Here is a 19,920-nt window from a genome sequence, read left to right on the forward strand (position 1 = left end):
GATACAGTCAGCCATTAAACTGAGATAGTCAGCCATCAAACTGAGATACAGTCAGCCATCAAACTGAGATACAGTCAGCCATCAAACTGAGATAGTCAGCCATCAAACTGAGATACAGTCAGCCATCAAACTGAGATACAGTCAGCCATCAAACTGAGATACAGTCAGCCATCAAACTGAGATACGGTCAGCCATCAAACTGAGATACGGTCAGCCATCAAACTGAGATACGGTCAGCCATCAAACTGAGATACGGTCAGCCCTCAAACTGAGATACGGTCAGCCCTCAAACTGAGATACGGTCAGCCCTCAAACTGAGATACGGTCAGCCCTCAAACTGAGATACGGTCAGCCATCAAACTGAGATACGGTCAGCCATCAAACTGAGATACGGTCAGCCATCAAACTGAGATACGGCCAGCCATCAAACTGAGATACGGCCAGCCATCAAACTGAGATACGGTCAGCCATTAAACTGAGATACGGTCAGCCATTAAACTGAGATACGGTCAGCCATTAAACTGAGATACGGTCAGCCATTAAACTGAGATACGGTCAGCCATTAAACTGAGATACGGTCAGCCATCAAACTGAGATACGGTCAGCCATTAAACTGAGATACGGTCAGCCATTAAACTGAGATACGGTCAGCCATTAAACTGAGATACGGTCAGCCATCAAACTGAGATACGGTCAGCCATCAAACTGAGATACGGTCAGCCATCAAACTGAGATACGGTCAGCCATCAAACTGAGATACGGTCAGCCCTCAAACTGAGATACGGTCAGCCCTCAAACTGAGATACGGTCAGCCATTTAAACTGAGATACGGTCAGCCATTAAACTGAGATACGGTCAGCCCTCAAACTGAGATACGGTCAGCCCTCAAACTGAGATACGGTCAGCCATTTAAACTGAGATACGGTCAGCCATTAAACTGAGATACGGTCAGCCCTCAAACTGAGATACGGTCAGCCATTTAAACTGAGATACGGTCAGCCATTAAACTGAGATACGGTCAGCCCTAAAACTGAGATACGGTCAGCCATTTAAACTGAGATACGGTCAGCCATCAAACTGAGATACGGTCAGCCATCAAACTGAGATACGGTCAGCCATTAAACTGAGATAGTCAGCCATTAAACTGAGATACAGTCAGCCATTAAACTGAGATACAGTCAGCCATCAAACTGAGATACAGTCAGCCATCAAACTGAGATACGGTCAGCCATCAAACTGAGATACGGTCAGCCATTAAACTGAGATACGGTCAGCCATCAAACTGAGATACGGTCAGCCATCAAACTGAGATACGGTCAGCCCTCAAACTGAGATACGGTCAGCCATTTAAACTGAGATACGGTCAGCCATTAAACTGAGATACGGTCAGCCATTAAACTGAGATACGGTCAGCCATCAAACTGAGTCAGCCATCATCAGTCATGTGACTCGTCACCTCCAGACGACTAAAGCAAAGTAGGTCAATTAAATAGTCCTATTTCAAGAAAATAACTTTTTGTAAGCAGAGATGGAATTATACAGTACCAACAACATTTTAGGAGTATTCAATCAATAAATCAGTTGAACACATTTAAACCCATTTTATAAAAATGTATAATTTCTTATAATTATAAAAGTTCAAGTTTTAGGGTCATGTTTTCGTGTTTTATCTGATGAGACAATATTTCACTTGAGATCAAAATAATCCCCCAGGTTGTTAAAAGAAAAATCTGAGGGTGTTACAAGCGTGTTGTTGTTAAAAGGGTGTTGTTAAAAGGGTGTTGTTATGGAAAGATGAGGATAGACAACAGCGTGTTGGTCTATGAGTGTGTCCCTAGGGGCCCCGGTCAGAAGTAGTGCACTACGTTACCCATAGGGCCCTGGTCAGAAGTAGTGCACTATGTTACCCATAGGGCCCCGGTCAGAAGTAGTGCACTATGTTACCCATAGGGCCCTGGTCAGAAGTAATGCACTACGTTACCCATAGGGCCCTGGTCAGAAGTAGTGCACTATGTTACCCATAGGGCTCTGGTCAGAAGTAGTGCACTACGTTACCCATAGGGCCCTGGTCAGAAGTAGTACACTATGTTACCCATAGGGCTCTGGTCAGAAGTAGTGCACTATGTTACCCATAGGGCTCTGGTCAGAAGTAGTGCACTATGTTACCCATAGGGCTCTGGTCAGAAGTAGTGCACTATGTTACCCATAGGGCCCTGGTCAGAAGTAGTGCACTATGTTACCCATAGGGCCCTGGTCAGAAGTAATGCACTACGTTACCCATAGGGCCCTGGTCAGAAGTAGTGCACTATGTTACCCATAGGGCTCTGGTCAGAAGTAGTGCACTACGTTACCCATAGGGCCCTGGTCAGAAGTAGTACACTATGTTACCCATAGGGCTCTGGTCAGAAGTAGTGCACTATGTTACCCATAGGGCTCTGGTCAGAAGTAGTGCACTATGTTACCCATAGGGCTCTGGTCAGAAGTAGTGCACTATGTTACCCATAGGGCCCTGGTCAGAAGTAGTGCACTATGTTACCCATAGGGCCCTGGTCAGAAGTAATGCACTACGTTACCCATAGGGCCCTGGTCAGAAGTAGTGCACTATGTTACCCATAGGGCTCTGGTCAGAAGTAGTGCACTACGTTACCCATAGGGCCCTGGTCAGAAGTAGTACACTATGTTACCTATAGGGCTCTGGTCAGAAGTAGTGCACTACGTTACCCATAGGGCTCTGGTCAGAAGTAGTGCACTACGTTACCCATAGGGCCCTGGTCAGAAGTAGTGCACTACGTTACCCATAGGGCCCTGGTCAGAAGTAGTACACTAGATTACCCATAGGGCTCTGGTCAACAGTAGTGCACTACATTACCCATAGGGCTCTGGTCAACAGTAGTGCACTAGATTACCCATAGGGCTCTGGTCAACAGTAGTGCACTACATTACCCATAGGGCTCTGGTCAGAAGTAGTGCACTACGTTACCCATAGGGCTCTGGTCAGAAGTAGTGCACTACGTTACCCATAGGGCTCTGGTCAGAAGTAGTGCACTATGTTACCCATAGGGCCCTGGTCAGAAGTAGTGCACTATGTTACCCATAGGGCCCTGGTCAGAAGTAGTGCACTATGTTACCCATAGGGCCCTGGTCAGAAGTAGTGCACTATAAAGTGAATAGGGTGACATTTGGGATGCACACGGTGAGTCACTTCCTGTTTGTGATTACACCACAGTGTGTCCTCCAGACTGAGATAACCTCACAAAGCCTTATTCATCATGCTGGCCCTATGGTTAACGATTCTGTTAATAACCTCCAAAGCCTTACTCATCATGCTGGCCCTATGGTTAACGATTCTGTTAATAACCTCCAAAGCCTTACTCATCATGCTGGCCCTATGGTTAACGATTCTGTTAATAACCTCCAAAGCCTTACTCATCATGCTGGCCCTATGGTTTATGATTCTGTTAATAACCTCCAAAGCCTTACTCATCATGCTGGCCCTATGGTTAACGATTCTGTTAATAACCTCCAAAGCCTTACTCATCATGCTATGGTTTATGATTCTGTTAATAACCTCCAAAGCCTTATTCATCATGCTGGCCCTATGGTTAACGATTCTGTTAATAACCTCCAAAGCCTTACTCATCATGCTGGCTCTATGGTTTATGATTCTGTTAATAACCTCCAAAGCCTTACTCATCATGCTGGCCCTATGGTTAACGATTCTGGTTAACGATTCTGTTAATAACCTCCAAAGCCTTATTCATCATGCTGGCCCTATGGTTTATGATTCTGTTAATAACCTCCAAAGCCTTATTCATCATGCTGGCCCTATGGTTAACGATTCTGTTAATAACCTCCAAAGCCTTACTCATCATTCTATGGTTTATGATTCTGTTAATAACCTCCAAAGCCTTATTCATCATGCTGGCCCTATGGTTAACGATTCTGTTAATAACCTCCAAAGCCTTACTCATCATGCTGGCCCTATGGTTTACGATTCTGTTAATAACCGCCAAAGCCTTATTCATCATGCTGGCCCTATGGTTTATGATTCTGTTAATAACCTCCAAAGCCTTATTCATCATGCTGGCCCTATGGTTTATGATTCTGTTAATAACCTCCAAAGCCTTACTCATCATGCTGGCCCTATGGTTAACGATTCTGTTAATAACCTCCAAAGCCTTACTCATCATGCTGGCCCTATGGTTAACGATTCTGTTAATAACCTCCAAAGCCTTATTCATCATGCTGGCCCTATGGTTAACGATTCTGTTAATAACTCTCTCTCTCTTCCTGACCCTGTCCCCTACTTTCTCTCTCTCTCTCTCTCTTCCTGACCCTGTCCCCTTCTTTCTCTCTCTCTCTTCCTTACCCTGTCCCCTTCTTTCTCTCTCTCTCTCTTCCTTACCCTGTCCCCTTCTTTCTCTCTCTCTCTCTTCCTGACCCTGTCCCCTTCTGTCTCTCTCTCTCTCTTCCTGACCCTGTCCCCTTCTTTCTCTCTCTCTCTCTCTTCCTGACCATGTCCCCTTCTTTCTCTCTCTCTTCCTGACCCCCCTCCTCCCTCTCTCTTTCTAGGTCAATAACTTTGTGGTGTTTGACGGTTTCTTCGCCAAAAGATCAGGTAATATTCCAGAATATTCTGCCTGTATATCTTAATTCTATCTGTGTTGTTTTGGATGAATAGTGTTGTGTAACTGGTTGTGTCCCAAATGTTTCTCTTTTCTCTATATAGTGCACTACTTTATACTAAAGCCCTGTGGGTCCTGGTCAAGAGTAGTGCACTAAATAGGAAATAGAGTGCCATTTGGCCGCACAAACAGTCGTCTCCTCATGCCTGTGGTGGTGTGGTAATAGGAGTATGGTTTTGACTAGCGTGGGCATCCACACCCTCACAGGTGCCTTCTAGTGTCACGTCTAATGTGGAGTAGGCTGCCTCTCTCTGTTCCCACTAAAACAGACACCCTCGTGTTTGCAGCTGACTTATGGTGTCCGGATTCTTCCTAGCCAAAACAGTTCAGAAGAGTTTGCATGTATTATGATGCCATTTTGTGACGTTTTTTGACTTTTTTCGGCTGTTCGGGCATACAAAACATTTTCTGGAGGCAAGCCGAAGTCTCCGCCCCTCCGTCGGTGATTGGTCAACAGTAGGGATTCTTCAATAAAGTCTTCGTTGTCAATCAACGAGAGACGACTCGTTTTCATGCACATTGTTTCATTGAGAAATACCGCACCAAACATCTTAGTTAATGTAAAATTACGCACCTAATATCTCCTCTGCAAAAACGTCAAAATTATTGACAGATTTCTGACTATTTTGAGGAAGTGGCGTCTAGCTATTGCGTCTCAAAATGGACAAACAGTATATTTCCGTTTTTTTCCCTTGTTTTTCAAGCGAAGGTCTTTTAAGGGAGAATGCGAGAGCAGACTCGTTCGGTTCATCTAGCCGAGTTTGGCTAGGTGCCAGCCGAACTGAAGCATGCCGAGGCCTTTATACCCCCTTGACTTTTTACAGCCTGAATTCAAAATGTATTAAATATTTTTTGTTCTTCTCCCATCTACATAACTACCCCATAATGACAGGTGAAACAGGTTTTTAGAAATGAAAATTAAATATCTAATTTACATAAGTGTTCATACCCCTGAATCAATACTTTGTAGAAGCACATTTGGCAGCGATTACAGCTTTGAGTCGTCTTGGGTATGTCTGTATCAGCTTTGAGCCGTCTTGGGTATGTCTGTATCAGCTTTGGACATCTGGATTTGAGGATTTTCTCTCATTCTTCCTTGCATATTTTCTCAAGCTCTGTTAACATTAGATGGGGAGTTGCGGAGAACAGCAATCTTCAAGTCTTTCCATATATTTTCAATGGTATTCAAGTCTGGGTTTTGGCTGTTCCGAAGCCATTTCAGTATTGCTTTGGCCCAATTTAAGGTTATTTGAACTCTGAAGCAGGTTCTCATGAAGGATTTGCCTGTATTTGGCTCCATTCATTGTTCCCTCTATCCTTACCAGTCTCCCAGTCCCTGGCACTGAAAAGCATCCCCATAGCATGATGCTGCCACCACCATGCTTCACGGTAGGGATGGTGTTAGACGGGTGATGAGCTGTGCCCGGTTTTCTCCAGACATAGCACTTTGCAATCAAGCCAAAGAGTTAAATGTTTGTCTCATCAGGCCACAGAATATTTTCAAATGGCTTTTTGCAAACTGCAGATGTGCTGTCATGTGCCTTTTTCTCAGGAGTGCCTTCCGTCTGGCCACTCCTTAAAGCCCATATTGGTGAAGTGCTGTAGAGACTGTGTCCTTCAAGGCAGGTTCTACCATCTCAGCCAAGGAACTCTGTAGTTCTGTCAGAGTGGTCATTGGTTTATTGGTCACCTCTCTGACCAAGGTCCTTCTTGCTCAGTTTGGTCGCACGGCCAGCTCTAGGCAGTCTGGGTAGTTCCATATTTTTTTTAATTTCCCAATAATGGAGACCACTGTGATCTTGGAACCACACACAAAATAGTTTTATACCCTTCCCCAGATATATGACTCATCACAATTCTATCTCTGAGATGTACAGACAGTTCCTTGGACTTCATGGTATAGTTTCTGCTCTGACAGAAATGTCCCCCTGTGGTAAATTCAATTGATTAGACATGATTTGGAAAGGCACACACCTGTCTATATAAGGTCCCATAGTTGACAGTGCATGTCAGAGCAAATACCATACCACGAGGTTGAAGGAATTGTCCGTAGAGCTATGAGACAGGATTTTGTCGAGGCACAGATCTGGGGAAGGGTACCAAAACATTTCTGCAGCATTGAAGGTCCCCAAGAACACAGTGGCCTCCATCATTCTTAAATGGAAGCAGTTTGGAACCACCAATACTCTTCCTCGAACTGGCCGCTCGGCCAAACTGAGCAATCGGGGGAGTAGGACCTTGGTCAGGAAGGTGACCAAGAACCCGATGGTCACTCTGACAGAGCTCCAGAGTTCCTCTGTGGAGATGGGAGAACCTTCCAGAAGGACAACCATCTCTGCAGCACTCCACCAATCAGGCTTTTATGGTAAAGTGGCCAGACAGAAGCCACACATGACAGCCCACTTGGAGTTTGCCAAATGGCACCTAAAGACTCAGACCATGAGAAACAAGATTCTCTGGTCTGATGAAACCAAGATTGAAAACATTGGCCTGGATACCAAGTTTCACATCTGGAGGAAACCTGGCACCATCCCTACGGTGAAGCATGGTGGTGGCAGCATCATGCTGTGGGGATGATTTTCAGCAGCAGGGACTGGGAGACTAGTCAGGATCGAGGCAAAGATGAACGGAGCAAAGTACAGAAAGATCCTTGATGAAAACCTGCTCCAGAGTGCTCAGGACCTCAGAGTGGGATGAAGGTTCACCTTCCAACACGTCTCTGAATGGCCCAGCCAGAGCCCAGACTTGAACCCGATCGAACATCTCTGGAGAGACCTGAAAATAGCTGTGCAGCAATGCTCCCCATCCAACCTGACAGAACTTGTGAGGATCTGCAGAGAAGAATGGGAGAAACTCCCCAAATACAGGTGTGCCAAGCTTGTAGCGTCATACCCAAGAACACTCGAGGCTGTAATCGTTGCCAAAGGTGCTTCACTGAGTAAAGGGTCTGAATACTTATGTAAATGTGATATACATTTTATTTCTATAAAATAGCAAACATTTCTAAACTTGATTTTGCTTTGTCATTATAGGGTTTTGTGTGTAGATTGAGGATTTTATTTATTTTTTTAATCAATTTTAGAATCAGGCTGTAACGTAACAAAGTCAATGGATCTGAATACTTAGGCACTGTAGATAGATAGATTTGACATCATCCTGTCAATGCATGTATTTGGTCTTAAACCACTCAAAGGTTTCATACCAGACCCGAATCTGTAGCAGCGTGTTTATGATTTGATAATACTGTCTCTAGAGACACATTGCCAATACAAGTATGTAGCATAATGTGTGTTCAGTCCCAAGAAGTCCATCTGAACTCCATGAGAAGCTGAAAAAAACACTTTTTGAGATGTACTATATTGTAATATTTTCATTAAATGAACACAAGTTCAACAACAAAAAAGTCCCAATTCCCCGTTATTTTACCAGGTAAGTTGACTGAAAACACATTCTCATTTACAGCAATGACCTGGGGAATAGTTACAGGGTAGAGGAGGGGTATGAATTAGCCAATTGTTACCTGGGGATGATTAGGTGACCGTGATGGTTTGAGGGACAGCTTGGGAATTTAGCCAAGACACCGGGGTTAACTTACGATAAGTGCCATGGGATCTTTAATGACCTCAGAGAGTCAGGACACCCGTTTAACGTCCCATCCGAAAGACGGCACCCTACACAGGGTAGTGCCCTGGGGGATTGGGGGATATTTTTTAGACCGGAGGAAAGAGTGCCTTCTACTGGCCCTCCAACACCACTTCCAGCAGCATCTGGCCTCCCATCCAGGGACTGACCAGGACCAACCCTGCTTAGCTTCAGAAGCAAGCCAGCAGTGATATGCAGGGTGGTATGCTGCTGGTATTTGCACCCTCCTCCAGGATAATGTACAAGCCAGCAGTGATATGCAGGCTGGTATACTGCTGGTATTTGCCCCCTCCTCCAGGATAATGTACAAGCCAGCAGTGATATGCAGGCTGGTATACTGCTGGTATTTGCCCCCTCCTCCAGGATAATGTACAAGCCAGCAGTGATATGCAGGGTGGTATGCTGCTGGTATGTGCACCCCCCTCCAGGATAATGTACAAGCCAGCAGTGATATGCAGGGTGGTATGCTGCTGGTATGTGCACCCTCCTCCAGGATCATGTACAAGCCAGCAGTGATATGCAGGGTGGTATGCTGCTGGTATTTGCACCCTCCTCCAGGATAATGTACAAGCCAGCAGTGATATGCAGGGTGGTATGCTGCTGGTATTTGCCCCCTCCTCCAGGATAATGTACAAGCCAGCAGTGATATGCAGGGTGGTATACTGCTGGTATGTGCACCCTCCTCCAGGATAATGTACAAGCCAGCAGTGATATGCAGGGTGGTATGCTGCTGGTATTTGCCCCCTCCTCCAGGATAATGTACAAGCCAGCAGTGATATGCAGGGTGGTATGCTGCTGGTATTTGCCCCCTCCTCCAGGATAATGTACAAGCCAGCAGTGATATGCAGGGTGGTATGCTGCTGGTATTTGCACCCTCCTCCAGGATAATGTACATTTTTGGAGAGTCACCACCCCTGGAAAGGGCTGTTCTGTGACACTACTTCCCAGTTGAATTTTCTGTTATTCCGGTTTCCAAACGCGGCTTTTGTTTCACCAAACTTTCACAGGCTCGACTCCCTCTCCTCTGACGGATCAGGGAATGTACGGCTTTTTGTAAGGAACTCTCAATCTCTTTCTTTTCTTCTTCTCCTACCTCCTTTCTCGCATCCACTCCCCCTTTACTTCCTGGTTTAGCTGCTCTATCCCTTTGTTGATCTCGGACCCTGTTTCTCCTCTGTCTCTCTCTTGTCCTCTCTCTCTCTCTCTCTCTCGCTCTCTCTCTCTCTCTCTCTCTCTCTCTCTCTCTCTCTCTCTCTCTCTCTCTTGTCCTCTCTCTCTCTCTCTCTCTCTCTCTCTCTCTCTCTCTCTCTCTCTCGTTCTCTCTCTCTCTCTCTCTCTGTCTTGTCCTCTCTCTCTTTCTATCTCTCTCTCTCTCTCTCTCGTTCTCTCTCTCTCTCTCTTGTCCTCTCTCTCTTTCTATCTCTCTTTCTCTCTCTCTCTGTCTTGTCCTCTCTCTTTCTATCTCTCTCTCTCTCTCTCTGTCTCTCGTTCTCTCTCTCTCTCTCTTTCTATCTCTCTTTCTCTCTCTCTCTCTCTCTCTTGTCTCTCTTTCTCTCTCTCTCTCTCTCTCTCTCTCTCTCTCTCTCTCTCTCTCTCTCTCTCTCTCTCTCTCTCTTGTCTCTCTTTGTTTTCTTGTGTATCACTACCCTGCTTCTCTCCCAGGCTGGGTCCAATATATGACACAATCTACAATATACTGTAGATATATGATCATATACTGGAGCTAGTCTCCCAGGTACCAGGCTGCTATGGTTACCCTGAGATCAGATAGATACACCACCCCTAACACGTCCCTGGCTGCCTTCCCCACACCACTGATAATAATAGACCTGTTTGTAGTCCCACACACTACCAGAGCCATATACACACATATGAGACAAGTAGAGATATGTGTGTATATATGGCTCTACGTGTGTGTGTATGTATGGCTCTACGTGTGTGTGTGTGTGTGTGTGTGTGTGTGTGTGTGTGTGTGTGTGTGTGTGTGTGTGTGTGTGTGTGTGTGTGTGTGTGTGTGTGTGTGTGTGTGTGTGTGTGTGGCTCCACCTGTGTGTGTGTATGTATGGCTCTACCTGTGTGTGTGTGTGTGTGTATATATAGCTCTACCTACCTGTGTGTATATATGGCCCTACCCACTACAATTCAATGTCTCCTCAAAATGTCTACCATAATGCTCTTGGACAAAGACATTTGCTCAGGATTATAGTAAACTCAGCAAAAAAAGAAACGTCCCTTTTTCAGGACCCTGTCTTTCAAAGATAATTCGTAAAAATCAAAATACTGTAACTTCACAGATCTTCATTGTAAAGGGTTTAAACACTGTTTCCCATGCTTGTTCAATGAACCATAAACAATTAATGAACATGCACCTGTGGAACGGTCGTTAAGACACTAACAGCTTTACAGACGGTAGGCAATTAAGATCACAGTTATGAAAACTTAGGACACTAAATAGGCCTTTCTACTGACTCTGAAAAACACTAAAAGAAAGATGCCCAGGTTCCCTGCTCATCTGTGTGAACGAGCCTTAGGCATGCTGCAAGGAGGCATGCTGCAAGGAGGCATGAGGACTGCAGATGTAGCCAGGGCAATAAATTGCAATGGTCGTACTGTGAGACGCCTAAGGCAGCGCTACAGAGACAGGACGGACAGCTGATCGTCCTCGTAGTGGCAGACCACGTGTAACAACACCTGCACAGGATCGGTACATCCGAACATCACACCGGGTACAGGATGGCAAAAACAAACAACTGCCCGAGTTACACCAGGAACACACAATCCCTCCATCAGTGCTCAGACTGTCCGCAATAGGCTGAGAGAGGCTGGACTGAGGGCTTGTAGGCCTGTTGTAAGGCAGGTCCTCACCAGACATCACCGGCAACAACGTTGCCTATGGGCACAAACCCACTGTCGCTGGACCAGACAGGACTGGCAAAAAGTGCTCTTCACTGACGAGTCGCGGTTTTGTCTCACCAGGGGTGATGGTCGGATTCGCGTTTATTTGTCGAAGGAATGAGCGTTACACCGAGGCCTGTACTCTGGAGTGGGATCGATTTGGAGGTGGAGGGTCCGTCATGGTCTGGGGCGGTGTGTCACAGCATCATCGGACTGAGCTTGTTGTCATTGCAGGCAATCTCAACGTTGTGCGTTACAGGGAAGACATCCTCCTCCCTCATGTGGTACCCTTCCTGCAGGCTCATCCTGACATGACCCTCCAGCATGACAATGCCACCAGCCATACTGCTCGTTCTGTGAGTGATTTCCTGCAAGACAGGAATGTCAGTGTTCTGCCATGGCCAGCGAAGAGCCCGGATCTCAATCCCATTAAGCACGTCTGGGACCTGTTGGATCGGAAGGTGAGGGCTAGGGCCATTCCCCCCCCAGAAATGTCCGGGAACTTGCAGGTGCCTTGGTGGAAGAGTGGGGTAACATCTCACAGCAAGAACTGGCAAATCTGGTGCAGCTGGTGGCCACATCAGATACTGACTGTTACTTTTTATTTTGACCCTCCCTTTGTTCAGGGACACATTATTCAATTTCTGTTAGTCACATGTCTGTGGAACTTGTTCAGTTTATATCTCAGTTGTTGAATCTTGTGTTCATACAAATATTTAAACATGTTAAGTTTGCTGAAAATAAACGCAGTTGACAGTGAGAGGACGTTTCTTTTTTTTGCTGAGTTTAGGTATAGTGTACGTCCAGTAGGATGCTTGTTTGTATGAAGGTAAGACGGCATGTTTAGGTCTACTCACTTTGTACCCAGGCATGCCATAAGGTTGCCATAAGGTTGCCATAAGGTTGCCATAAGGTTGCCTTAATGTTTTCCCCATTGCTGACTGTATTCTTCAACAGCGGCCCAGTTGAGAAAGGTTCCCCCCAAAAAGCCGGACGGAGAGATCAAGCCCTACTCACTGATGGAGAGAGAAGGTAGGCCACCGTTGACCTATGGACATGTAACACATACAGGCTAAACCCTAATGGGCCAGTTTCCCAGACCCAGATTAAGGCTAGTCCTCTTCTTATTCCAGGACTAGGCTTAACCTGTGTCCAGGAAACCAGGAAAAACCAGGAAACCAGCCCATGTACAGTACATAGTAGTTGGAACATACACTACATGACCAAAAGTATGTGGACACCTGCTCGTCAACCATCACATTCTAAAATCATGAGCATTAATATGGAGTTGGTCCACCATTTACTGCTGTAACAGCCTCCACTCTTCTGGGAAGGCTTTCCACTGCCAGATGGTGAAGCGTGATTCATCACTCCAGATAACGCGTTTCCACTCCTCCAGAGTGACGCTTGGCATTGCGCATGGTGATCTTATGCTTGTGTGCGGCTACTAGGCCATGGAAACCCATTTCATGACGTTCCCAACAAACAGTTCTTGTGCTGACGTTGCTTCCAGAGGCAGTTTGGAATTCGGTAGTGAGTGTTACAACTGAGGAGAGATGATTTTTATGCGCTACGCCACGCTGACGGTGCCACGTTGACGGTGCCACGCTGACGGTGCCACGCTGACGGTGCCACGTTGACGGTGCCACGTTGACAGTCACTGAGCTCTTCAGTAAGGCCATTCTACTGCCAATGTTTCCGTATGGAGATTGCGTGGCTGTGTGCTCGATTTTTTTTTATACGCCTGTCAGCAAACGGGTGTGGCTGAAATAGCCACTAATTTGAAGGGGTGTCCACATACTTTTGTAATAATAGTGTAGCAGCGTTACATAATTTACGTTGTACTAAAATACACAGTCACGACATCGTATGACAGCCCGATGAAGATGCATAGTATTTTCTCTGGAGAGTAAACATCATTACTCTGAGAGATATTTCCCGCTTCATTGCACCCGTTGTAAACACATTGCTGTAGGGCGGTTGGCATCTGTGTGGCGTCTATTCTGCCTGGTTAGGTCAGTTTAGTTTGAAAGCCACTGAGCCATTCACCAGGGGTAAGCATTGATAACAGCTTTGTAAACGTTAGGATGTACCGCTGATGATAAAATGTACTGTCGAACCTCTCTGTCCCAGTCACATTTCATAGTGTCTCTGTGCAGTTGATTGGTTTGTCTTCTGGCCTCAGTGAAATGTCAACATAGTTGGATAGAGTTTTATAATACCGTTGTTTATGAATGGAGCAGTGAGATTCACGAAGCCTTAATCAAAGATAGCCCTGTTTATGAGTGTCCGTCAGAGACACTAGTCAGCCTAGTGATGATGCACTGCACTGAGATCAGTTTGTGTTAGATTCTGAATAATGTGGTAGCAGTGGTACTCTGTTTGACAGTCATCACTGTGTCTCCCCCTCTCCCTCATGGTATTGTCTCCCTCATTGTATTGTCTCCCCCTCTCCCTCGTGGTATTGTCTCCCCCTCATGGTATTGTCTCCCCCTCTCCCTCGTGGTATTGTCTCCCTCTCTCCCTCATGGTATTGTCTCCCCCTCTCCCTCGTGGTATTGTCTCCGTCGTTGTATTGTCTCCCCCTCTCCCTCGTGGTATTGTCTCCCCCTCTCCCTCGTTGTATTGTCTCCCTCTCTCCCTCATGGTATTGTCTCCCCCTCTCCCTCGTGGTATTGTCTCCCTCATTGTATTGTCTCCCCCTCTCCCTCGTGGTATTGTCTCCCCCTCTCCCTCATGGTATTGTCTCCCTCTCTCCCTCATGGTATTGTCTCCCTCGTGGTATTGTCTCCCCCTCTCCCTCGTGGTATTGTCTCCCTCGTTGTATTGTCTCCCCCTCTCCCTCGTGGTATTGTCTCCCCCTCTCCCTCGTGGTATTGTCTCCCTCGTTGTATTGTCTCCCCCTCTCCCTCGTGGTATTGTCTCCCCCTCTCCCTCGTGGTATTGTCTCCCTCGTTGTATTGTCTCCCTCTCTCCCTCGTTGTATTGTCTCCCCCTCTCCCTCGTGGTATTGTCTCCCTCGTTGTATTGTCTCCCCCTCTCCCTCGTGGTATTGTCTCCCCCTCTCCCTCGTTGTATTGTCTCCCCCTCTCCCTCGTGGTATTGTCTCCCTCTCTCCCTCGTGGTATTGTCTCCCTCTCTCCCTCGTTGTATTGTCTCCCCCTCTCCCTCGTGGTATTGTCTCCCCCTCTCCCTCGTGGTATTGTCTCCCCCTCTCCCTCGTTGTATTGTCTCCCTCTCTCCCTCATGGTATTGTCTCCCCCTCCCTCGTGGTATTGTCTCCCCCTCTCCCTCGTGGTATTGTCTCCCTCGTTGTATTGTCTCCCTCTCTCCCTCGTTGTATTGTCTCCCCCTCTCCCTCGTGGTATTGTCTCCCCCTCTCCCTCGTGGTATTGTCTCCCTCGTTGTATTGTCTCCCCCTCTCCCTCGTTGTATTGTCTCCCCCTCTCCCTCGTGGTATTGTCTCCCCCTCTCCCTCGTGGTATTGTCTCCCTCGTGGTATTGTCTCCCCCTCTCCCTCGTGGTATTGTCTCCCCCTCTCCCTCATGGTATTGTCTCCCTCGTTGTATTGTCTCCCCCTCTCCCTCGTGGTATTGTCTCCCCCTCTCCCTCGTGGTATTGTCTCCCTCGTTGTATTGTCTCCCCCTCTCCCTCGTTGTATTGTCTCCCCCTCTCCCTCGTGGTATTGTCTCCCTCTCTCCCTCGTGGTATTGTCTCCCCCTCTCCCTCGTGGTATTGTCTCCCTCGTGGTATTGTCTCCCCCTCTCCCTCGTGGTATTGTCTCCCCCTCTCCCTCATGGTATTGTCTCCCCCTCTCCCTCATGGTATTGTCTCCCCCTCTCCCTCATGGTATTGTCTCCCCCTCTCCCTCATGGTATTGTCTCCCCCTCTCCCTCATGGTATTGTCTCCCCCTCTCCCTCGTGGTATTGTCCCCCTCGTGGTATTGTCTCCCCCTCCCCCTCATGGTATTGTCTCCCCCTCATGGTATTGTCTCTCCCTCATGGTATTGTCTCTCCCTCATGGTATTGTCTCCCCCTCTCCCTCATGGTATTGTCTCCCCCTCTCCCTCATGGTATTGTCTCCCCCTCTCCCTCATGGTATTGTATCTCCCTCATGGTATTGTCTCCCCCTCTCCCTCATGGTATTGTCTCCCTCATGGTATTGTCTCCCCCTCTCCCTCATGGTATTGTCTCTCCCTCATGGTATTGTCTCCCTCATGGTATTGTCTCCCCCTCTCCCTCGTGGTTTTGTCTACAGCTGTGCGAGAGGAGCAGAGGGCTCTTCCCTGGCCTTTGTGTCGTCACGCGGCTCCTCCCCTTTCTCCCCCATTGTCGGTATCCTCCCCGTGCTCCCCAAGCAGGGGCCGCCAGCGTCCCGATCCGGCCCTGGCCCCGGCACCTGCCCCTGGGGGCAACAGGGGCCCGAACCCCCACCCCCCACTCATCAACAGCCTCAACTGCAGGGCAAAGCGCACCAGGTATGGTATTCCTGTGAATAGGTCCCGAAATATCCTGGTTTTCCAGGAATCTCGGTTGGAGTGATTCCTGATTCACGGGAATCAGGAGGGAATAAGCAGAGGGAATCATCCGACGTGGGAATTTTTGGGAACGTTGAGTGAAATGATCAACCCTACTTCTACTACTTGATTGAAAACTGTATGTAACTCAACCCAGGATTGTGTGAGAGGTGTTACAGCAGTATAGCTGAATGTCAGTGTGTGTTCTATGCTGAGGGCCTGTCTGTGTCTCTGCCAGGGTTGGAAGGCTTGGCAGCGGGACACAGCATTCCTCTCATTAAGAGTATTGTTCCATGCTAAAGAGCCAGCCTCAGTGCACTGTGGCTGCATCCCAAATGGCAGACTATTCTCGTTCTGCTATATAGGGAATAGTGTGCCATTTGGGACAGGACCCTGGGTAAAGTGCCTTCTCTCTGATTCCAAGCCTCCTGCTCTCTCTCTCCTATCTAATTGTCCTGTGTGACCAGCTCTGCTCTCTCTCTCTGTGACCTGTCTTTCTAAACACTGTTTCTCTCCGTCTGTCTTTCTTTCTCTTGTTCTCTCGTTTGTGTACACCACCCCCTTTTATTTGATTTGTACACTCTCACAAATTCAATCATCTAATCCTTCTCCTTCCTCACATCCCCCTCTCTCTGGCTCTGCCTCCTCCTCTCCATCCTTAACATGAGGACAGTTCCCTTAACCGATCACAGCTCAGCTTCCATTGACCACCCTTTGCTCCTTTTTAAAGGAAGGACTGTGGTTTTTAGCCTGTTAGCTAGCCTATGGCTGCATCCCAATTCTCCACCCTTCTCTTGAAGTGTGTACTTGCACACTTCCCGTCATGGATTTAACAATGGTGGAAACTCCACCCCCCCTACCCCACCCGATGTTTACATCATTGTTAAATTCATGACAGGAAGTGTGCAAGTACACACTTAGAAGGGTTGACGATCAGGATGCAACCTACCGATCTGTCTGTCATGGCCAGGGAGTTTAGTATTATTTCAATGATTAATTTACTACGAAACAGAAGGGATATGACTCCCTATGTCTGTTAGAACTTGTTCAACCTTTCCTAGTTGTGCTGGTCGTCCCGTTGAGGGAGTTATGATGCTGCCTGTAACTTTTGCCTGCCGTTTTCTAGAAGAAGCTATTAAAACTTATCTCCCAACAAAATTAGAAAAGTGAGATTGATTTCTGTTCACCTGGTCCGCCATTTTAGAGCTTATATTTCACTAATAGGTTGACCTTTAACCTACAATACTCTCATTAACAGTGTTACGAAGCCACTAAAATAATATGAACCCTTTTGTCGTCATATTCATTATACAGCAGAATTTATTTATTAATTACAATTTTTCTCACAATAGTCATTTTTTATATAAAACTTGACTTTTCACATTGTCATGAAAATATGTGGCCAATAAGAAACATGACCTATAATTTGATATTGACCAGAACATATTTTTCTATCAGGCACTACTAGCCCCCCTAACTCCTCCCCCATGACTCTAAGCATCTATTTTGGCATCACATGATTATTGACCTTTTGTTATTGTTTGTATAATTTGTCAAGCATTCACTTATACATTTGTTTAGCTAATTATGTTTTCATTTTTTTTTTTTCTTATGTTGAATTCTGTTGCTTTTTCCTTTCAAACACAATTCTTCTCTTCGTCTTTTTCCTTGGCCCTATTTTACTACCCTGTTTCTGTCTCACTCCCTACCTCATTTCTCCCACATCATTCTCTGTGCCCTGTTCTCTCCTGTCCCCTTGTCTTTTTTTCTTTACATTCCCTTGCTCTTCCTATCCTCTCTACCTTCCCTGCTCCATCGTCGTGGTAGCCAACAGGGCCTGGTTGCCAGGGACAACCTCTACAGCCGCCACGTCAACACACGGGGATTTGGGCTGTTGTTGGCGCCACAGCCGAACACCTTCAAACTGCCAGGTAACCAGATTTGATTGGCTACGGGACATGTGTAGTACACCGTAATAACACACCATTAAGAACTACGGTTGTATCTCAAAAGGCACCCTATTCCCGATATAGCGCACTACTTTTGACCAGAGCCCTAGGGACCCTGGTTAAAAGTAGTGCACTACATAGGGAACAGGGTGCCATTTGGGACAAACCACATTACCCAGCATGCCCATGAATGTACTGTGTGGTCCATTCTGACCTCTGACCTGTCAGTGTTGTGTTTCTCCTCAGGTTTGAGACCAGTGTTGAGAGACAGAGAGACTGACATAGGAGGACAGAGAGAGCCACTGGGACACAGAGACAGGTTTGACATCCAAGGAGTCCTAACTCACCCTCACATAGAAACACTGTTAGAAGGTTGTACATCATAAATGTATGTAGTGGATTGGAAGGGCATTGAATAGTGGGCGGATAGAAATGAAAGCGTGACGTATAAACCTGAATTACAGAAGACCTGTGTTTGACAATGACCTTTTCTTTGTTCTCCCTCTCCGGCACACAAATGATTCATCTTCCTTCTTTACTCTCTCCGTTTCTCTATCGCCTCCATCATGGCTCTTCTTCTTCTCTCTTCATCCCTCCGTCTCAACCTGTCCAGGTCCCTGCCTGTATACAGTGAGCTCCCAAAAGTATTGGGACAATGACACATTTGTTGTTTTGGCTCTGTACTTCTGCACTTTGATTTGAAATGATATAATGACTATGAGGTTAAAGTGTAGACTGTCATATTCAATTTTATAGTATTTTCATCCATATCGGGTGAACTGTTTAGAAATTACAGCACTTTTTGAACAAAGTCCCCCCCCCCCCATTTTAGGGGACCAAAGGTATTGGGACAAATTCAGTTGTGTATTAAAGTACAAAGTCAGTGTCCCAATAATTTTGGACCTCACCGTGTCTCTCCCACCTCTGCCCCTATCCAGGAAGGAGCCAATCCGAGCCCAGAACACCATGATGACCACCAGAGAACCAGACAGACAGGCCGAGACGGAGACCAGGCTGCTGGAGAAGGGGCTCCGGATGGGGGTAGGGGGAGAGCCCTGGCCAGGGAGGGGTGGAGGAGAAGGAGGTGGGCCTCTGGAGGTGGCTGAGAGGGACAGAGGTAGAGGAGGAAGGTCCTGGGGAGTAGGAGGAGGACCCCTGGAGGTGGCTGAGAGGGACAGAGGTAGAGGAGGAAGGTCCTGGGGAGGAGGACCCCTGGAGGTGGCTGAGAAGGGACCATCGGAGGCTGAGAGGAACATGGGGACAGGAGGGTGGTCGTGGACGCTGGGAAAGAGCTGCTGTAACACAGCCCAGTGGGCCAGGCAGGAGTATAGAAACACCAGACCCTGGTGACGCAACATGGACAGACGGACAAACAGACGGATGATTAGGGATCAAGAGAAACGGGGGGAGTGGGGATAAAAGAGATGAGAGAAGAAAGCCACAGATGAAGAGAATAGAGAGATAAAAGAGAAGAAAGCCAATCCTCCTCCACTTCCCTTCATCCCTCTTTCCTGATCACTAATTAGTGGTTGTATGTTTATAACAAGACAGAATGAGTGAGGGGTTTGGTTGGAACGCAACAATAGTCAGCCAGATGTCTCTTATCACTGAGTGTTTGGATCTGTCCCAAATGGCACCCTATTCCCTATTTAGTGCACTACTTTCTACCAGAGCCCAGGTCATAGGGTGCCATTTGGGATGGACATAGACAGTGTGAGAGTGTAACATGATGGGTTATAGCACAATGTTCAGAATGTAGCAGTGAATGGTGAAGCTTTACAGACCTCCTAAATCTGCAAAGGCAATGGAGACATGCTTGAAATTCCATTAGACTTGAGTTTACCAGACATATTTTATGCCACTTTAATTCATTTTGTTTTAACTATTTCATTCAAATGTATTTTATTAAGAAGATTAAGTATTATGCTATGAATGTCAATGTTTTTTTCTATAAATAAATTGGCTACACAGACGATCACAGAAACGGACTGGTCCCTAATGTTGTTGGAATAGCATTATGAGTTAGGCCTGTGTTATGTATTATAAATCACAATCAATGAATTGTTCAATCAAATCCCCGTCACAATAATAGTCTGTTGAACCAGCTGCAGCGCTCTCTACTGGCTGGGTCCAGTACTACCACTAAACTTCAGGCATGTCAGTACAAAACAGGGTTGTGTTCATTCGGCACAAAATGGAAGAACATTTTGAAAAACAGGGAATAACTACTTG

At 46.7% G+C, this 19,920-nt stretch overlaps 1 protein-coding gene across 1 annotated transcript in view; it reads left to right on the forward strand.

The window, feature by feature from the left end:
• The window catches only part of LOC120027367 (alpha-tubulin N-acetyltransferase 1-like), a 41,847-nt gene extending 22,579 nt beyond the window's left edge, over nucleotides 1-19,268 (forward strand). Inside the window, exons 7-12 of the mRNA XM_038972283.1 lie at nucleotides 4,573-4,618; nucleotides 12,180-12,254; nucleotides 15,481-15,700; nucleotides 17,567-17,670; nucleotides 17,935-18,007; nucleotides 18,627-19,268. Of these exons, the coding sequence (XP_038828211.1) occupies nucleotides 4,573-4,618; nucleotides 12,180-12,254; nucleotides 15,481-15,700; nucleotides 17,567-17,670; nucleotides 17,935-18,007; nucleotides 18,627-19,038 (930 nt within the window). The 3' untranslated portion in view covers nucleotides 19,039-19,268. The remainder of the gene's footprint in view (nucleotides 1-4,572; nucleotides 4,619-12,179; nucleotides 12,255-15,480; nucleotides 15,701-17,566; nucleotides 17,671-17,934; nucleotides 18,008-18,626) is intronic.
• Nucleotides 19,269-19,920: the final 652 nt, after the last annotated feature.

Source organism: Salvelinus namaycush, chromosome 32 (assembly GCF_016432855.1).
Source record: "Salvelinus namaycush isolate Seneca chromosome 32, SaNama_1.0, whole genome shotgun sequence".
In the NCBI taxonomy this organism is placed as follows: domain Eukaryota; kingdom Metazoa; phylum Chordata; class Actinopteri; order Salmoniformes; family Salmonidae; genus Salvelinus; species Salvelinus namaycush.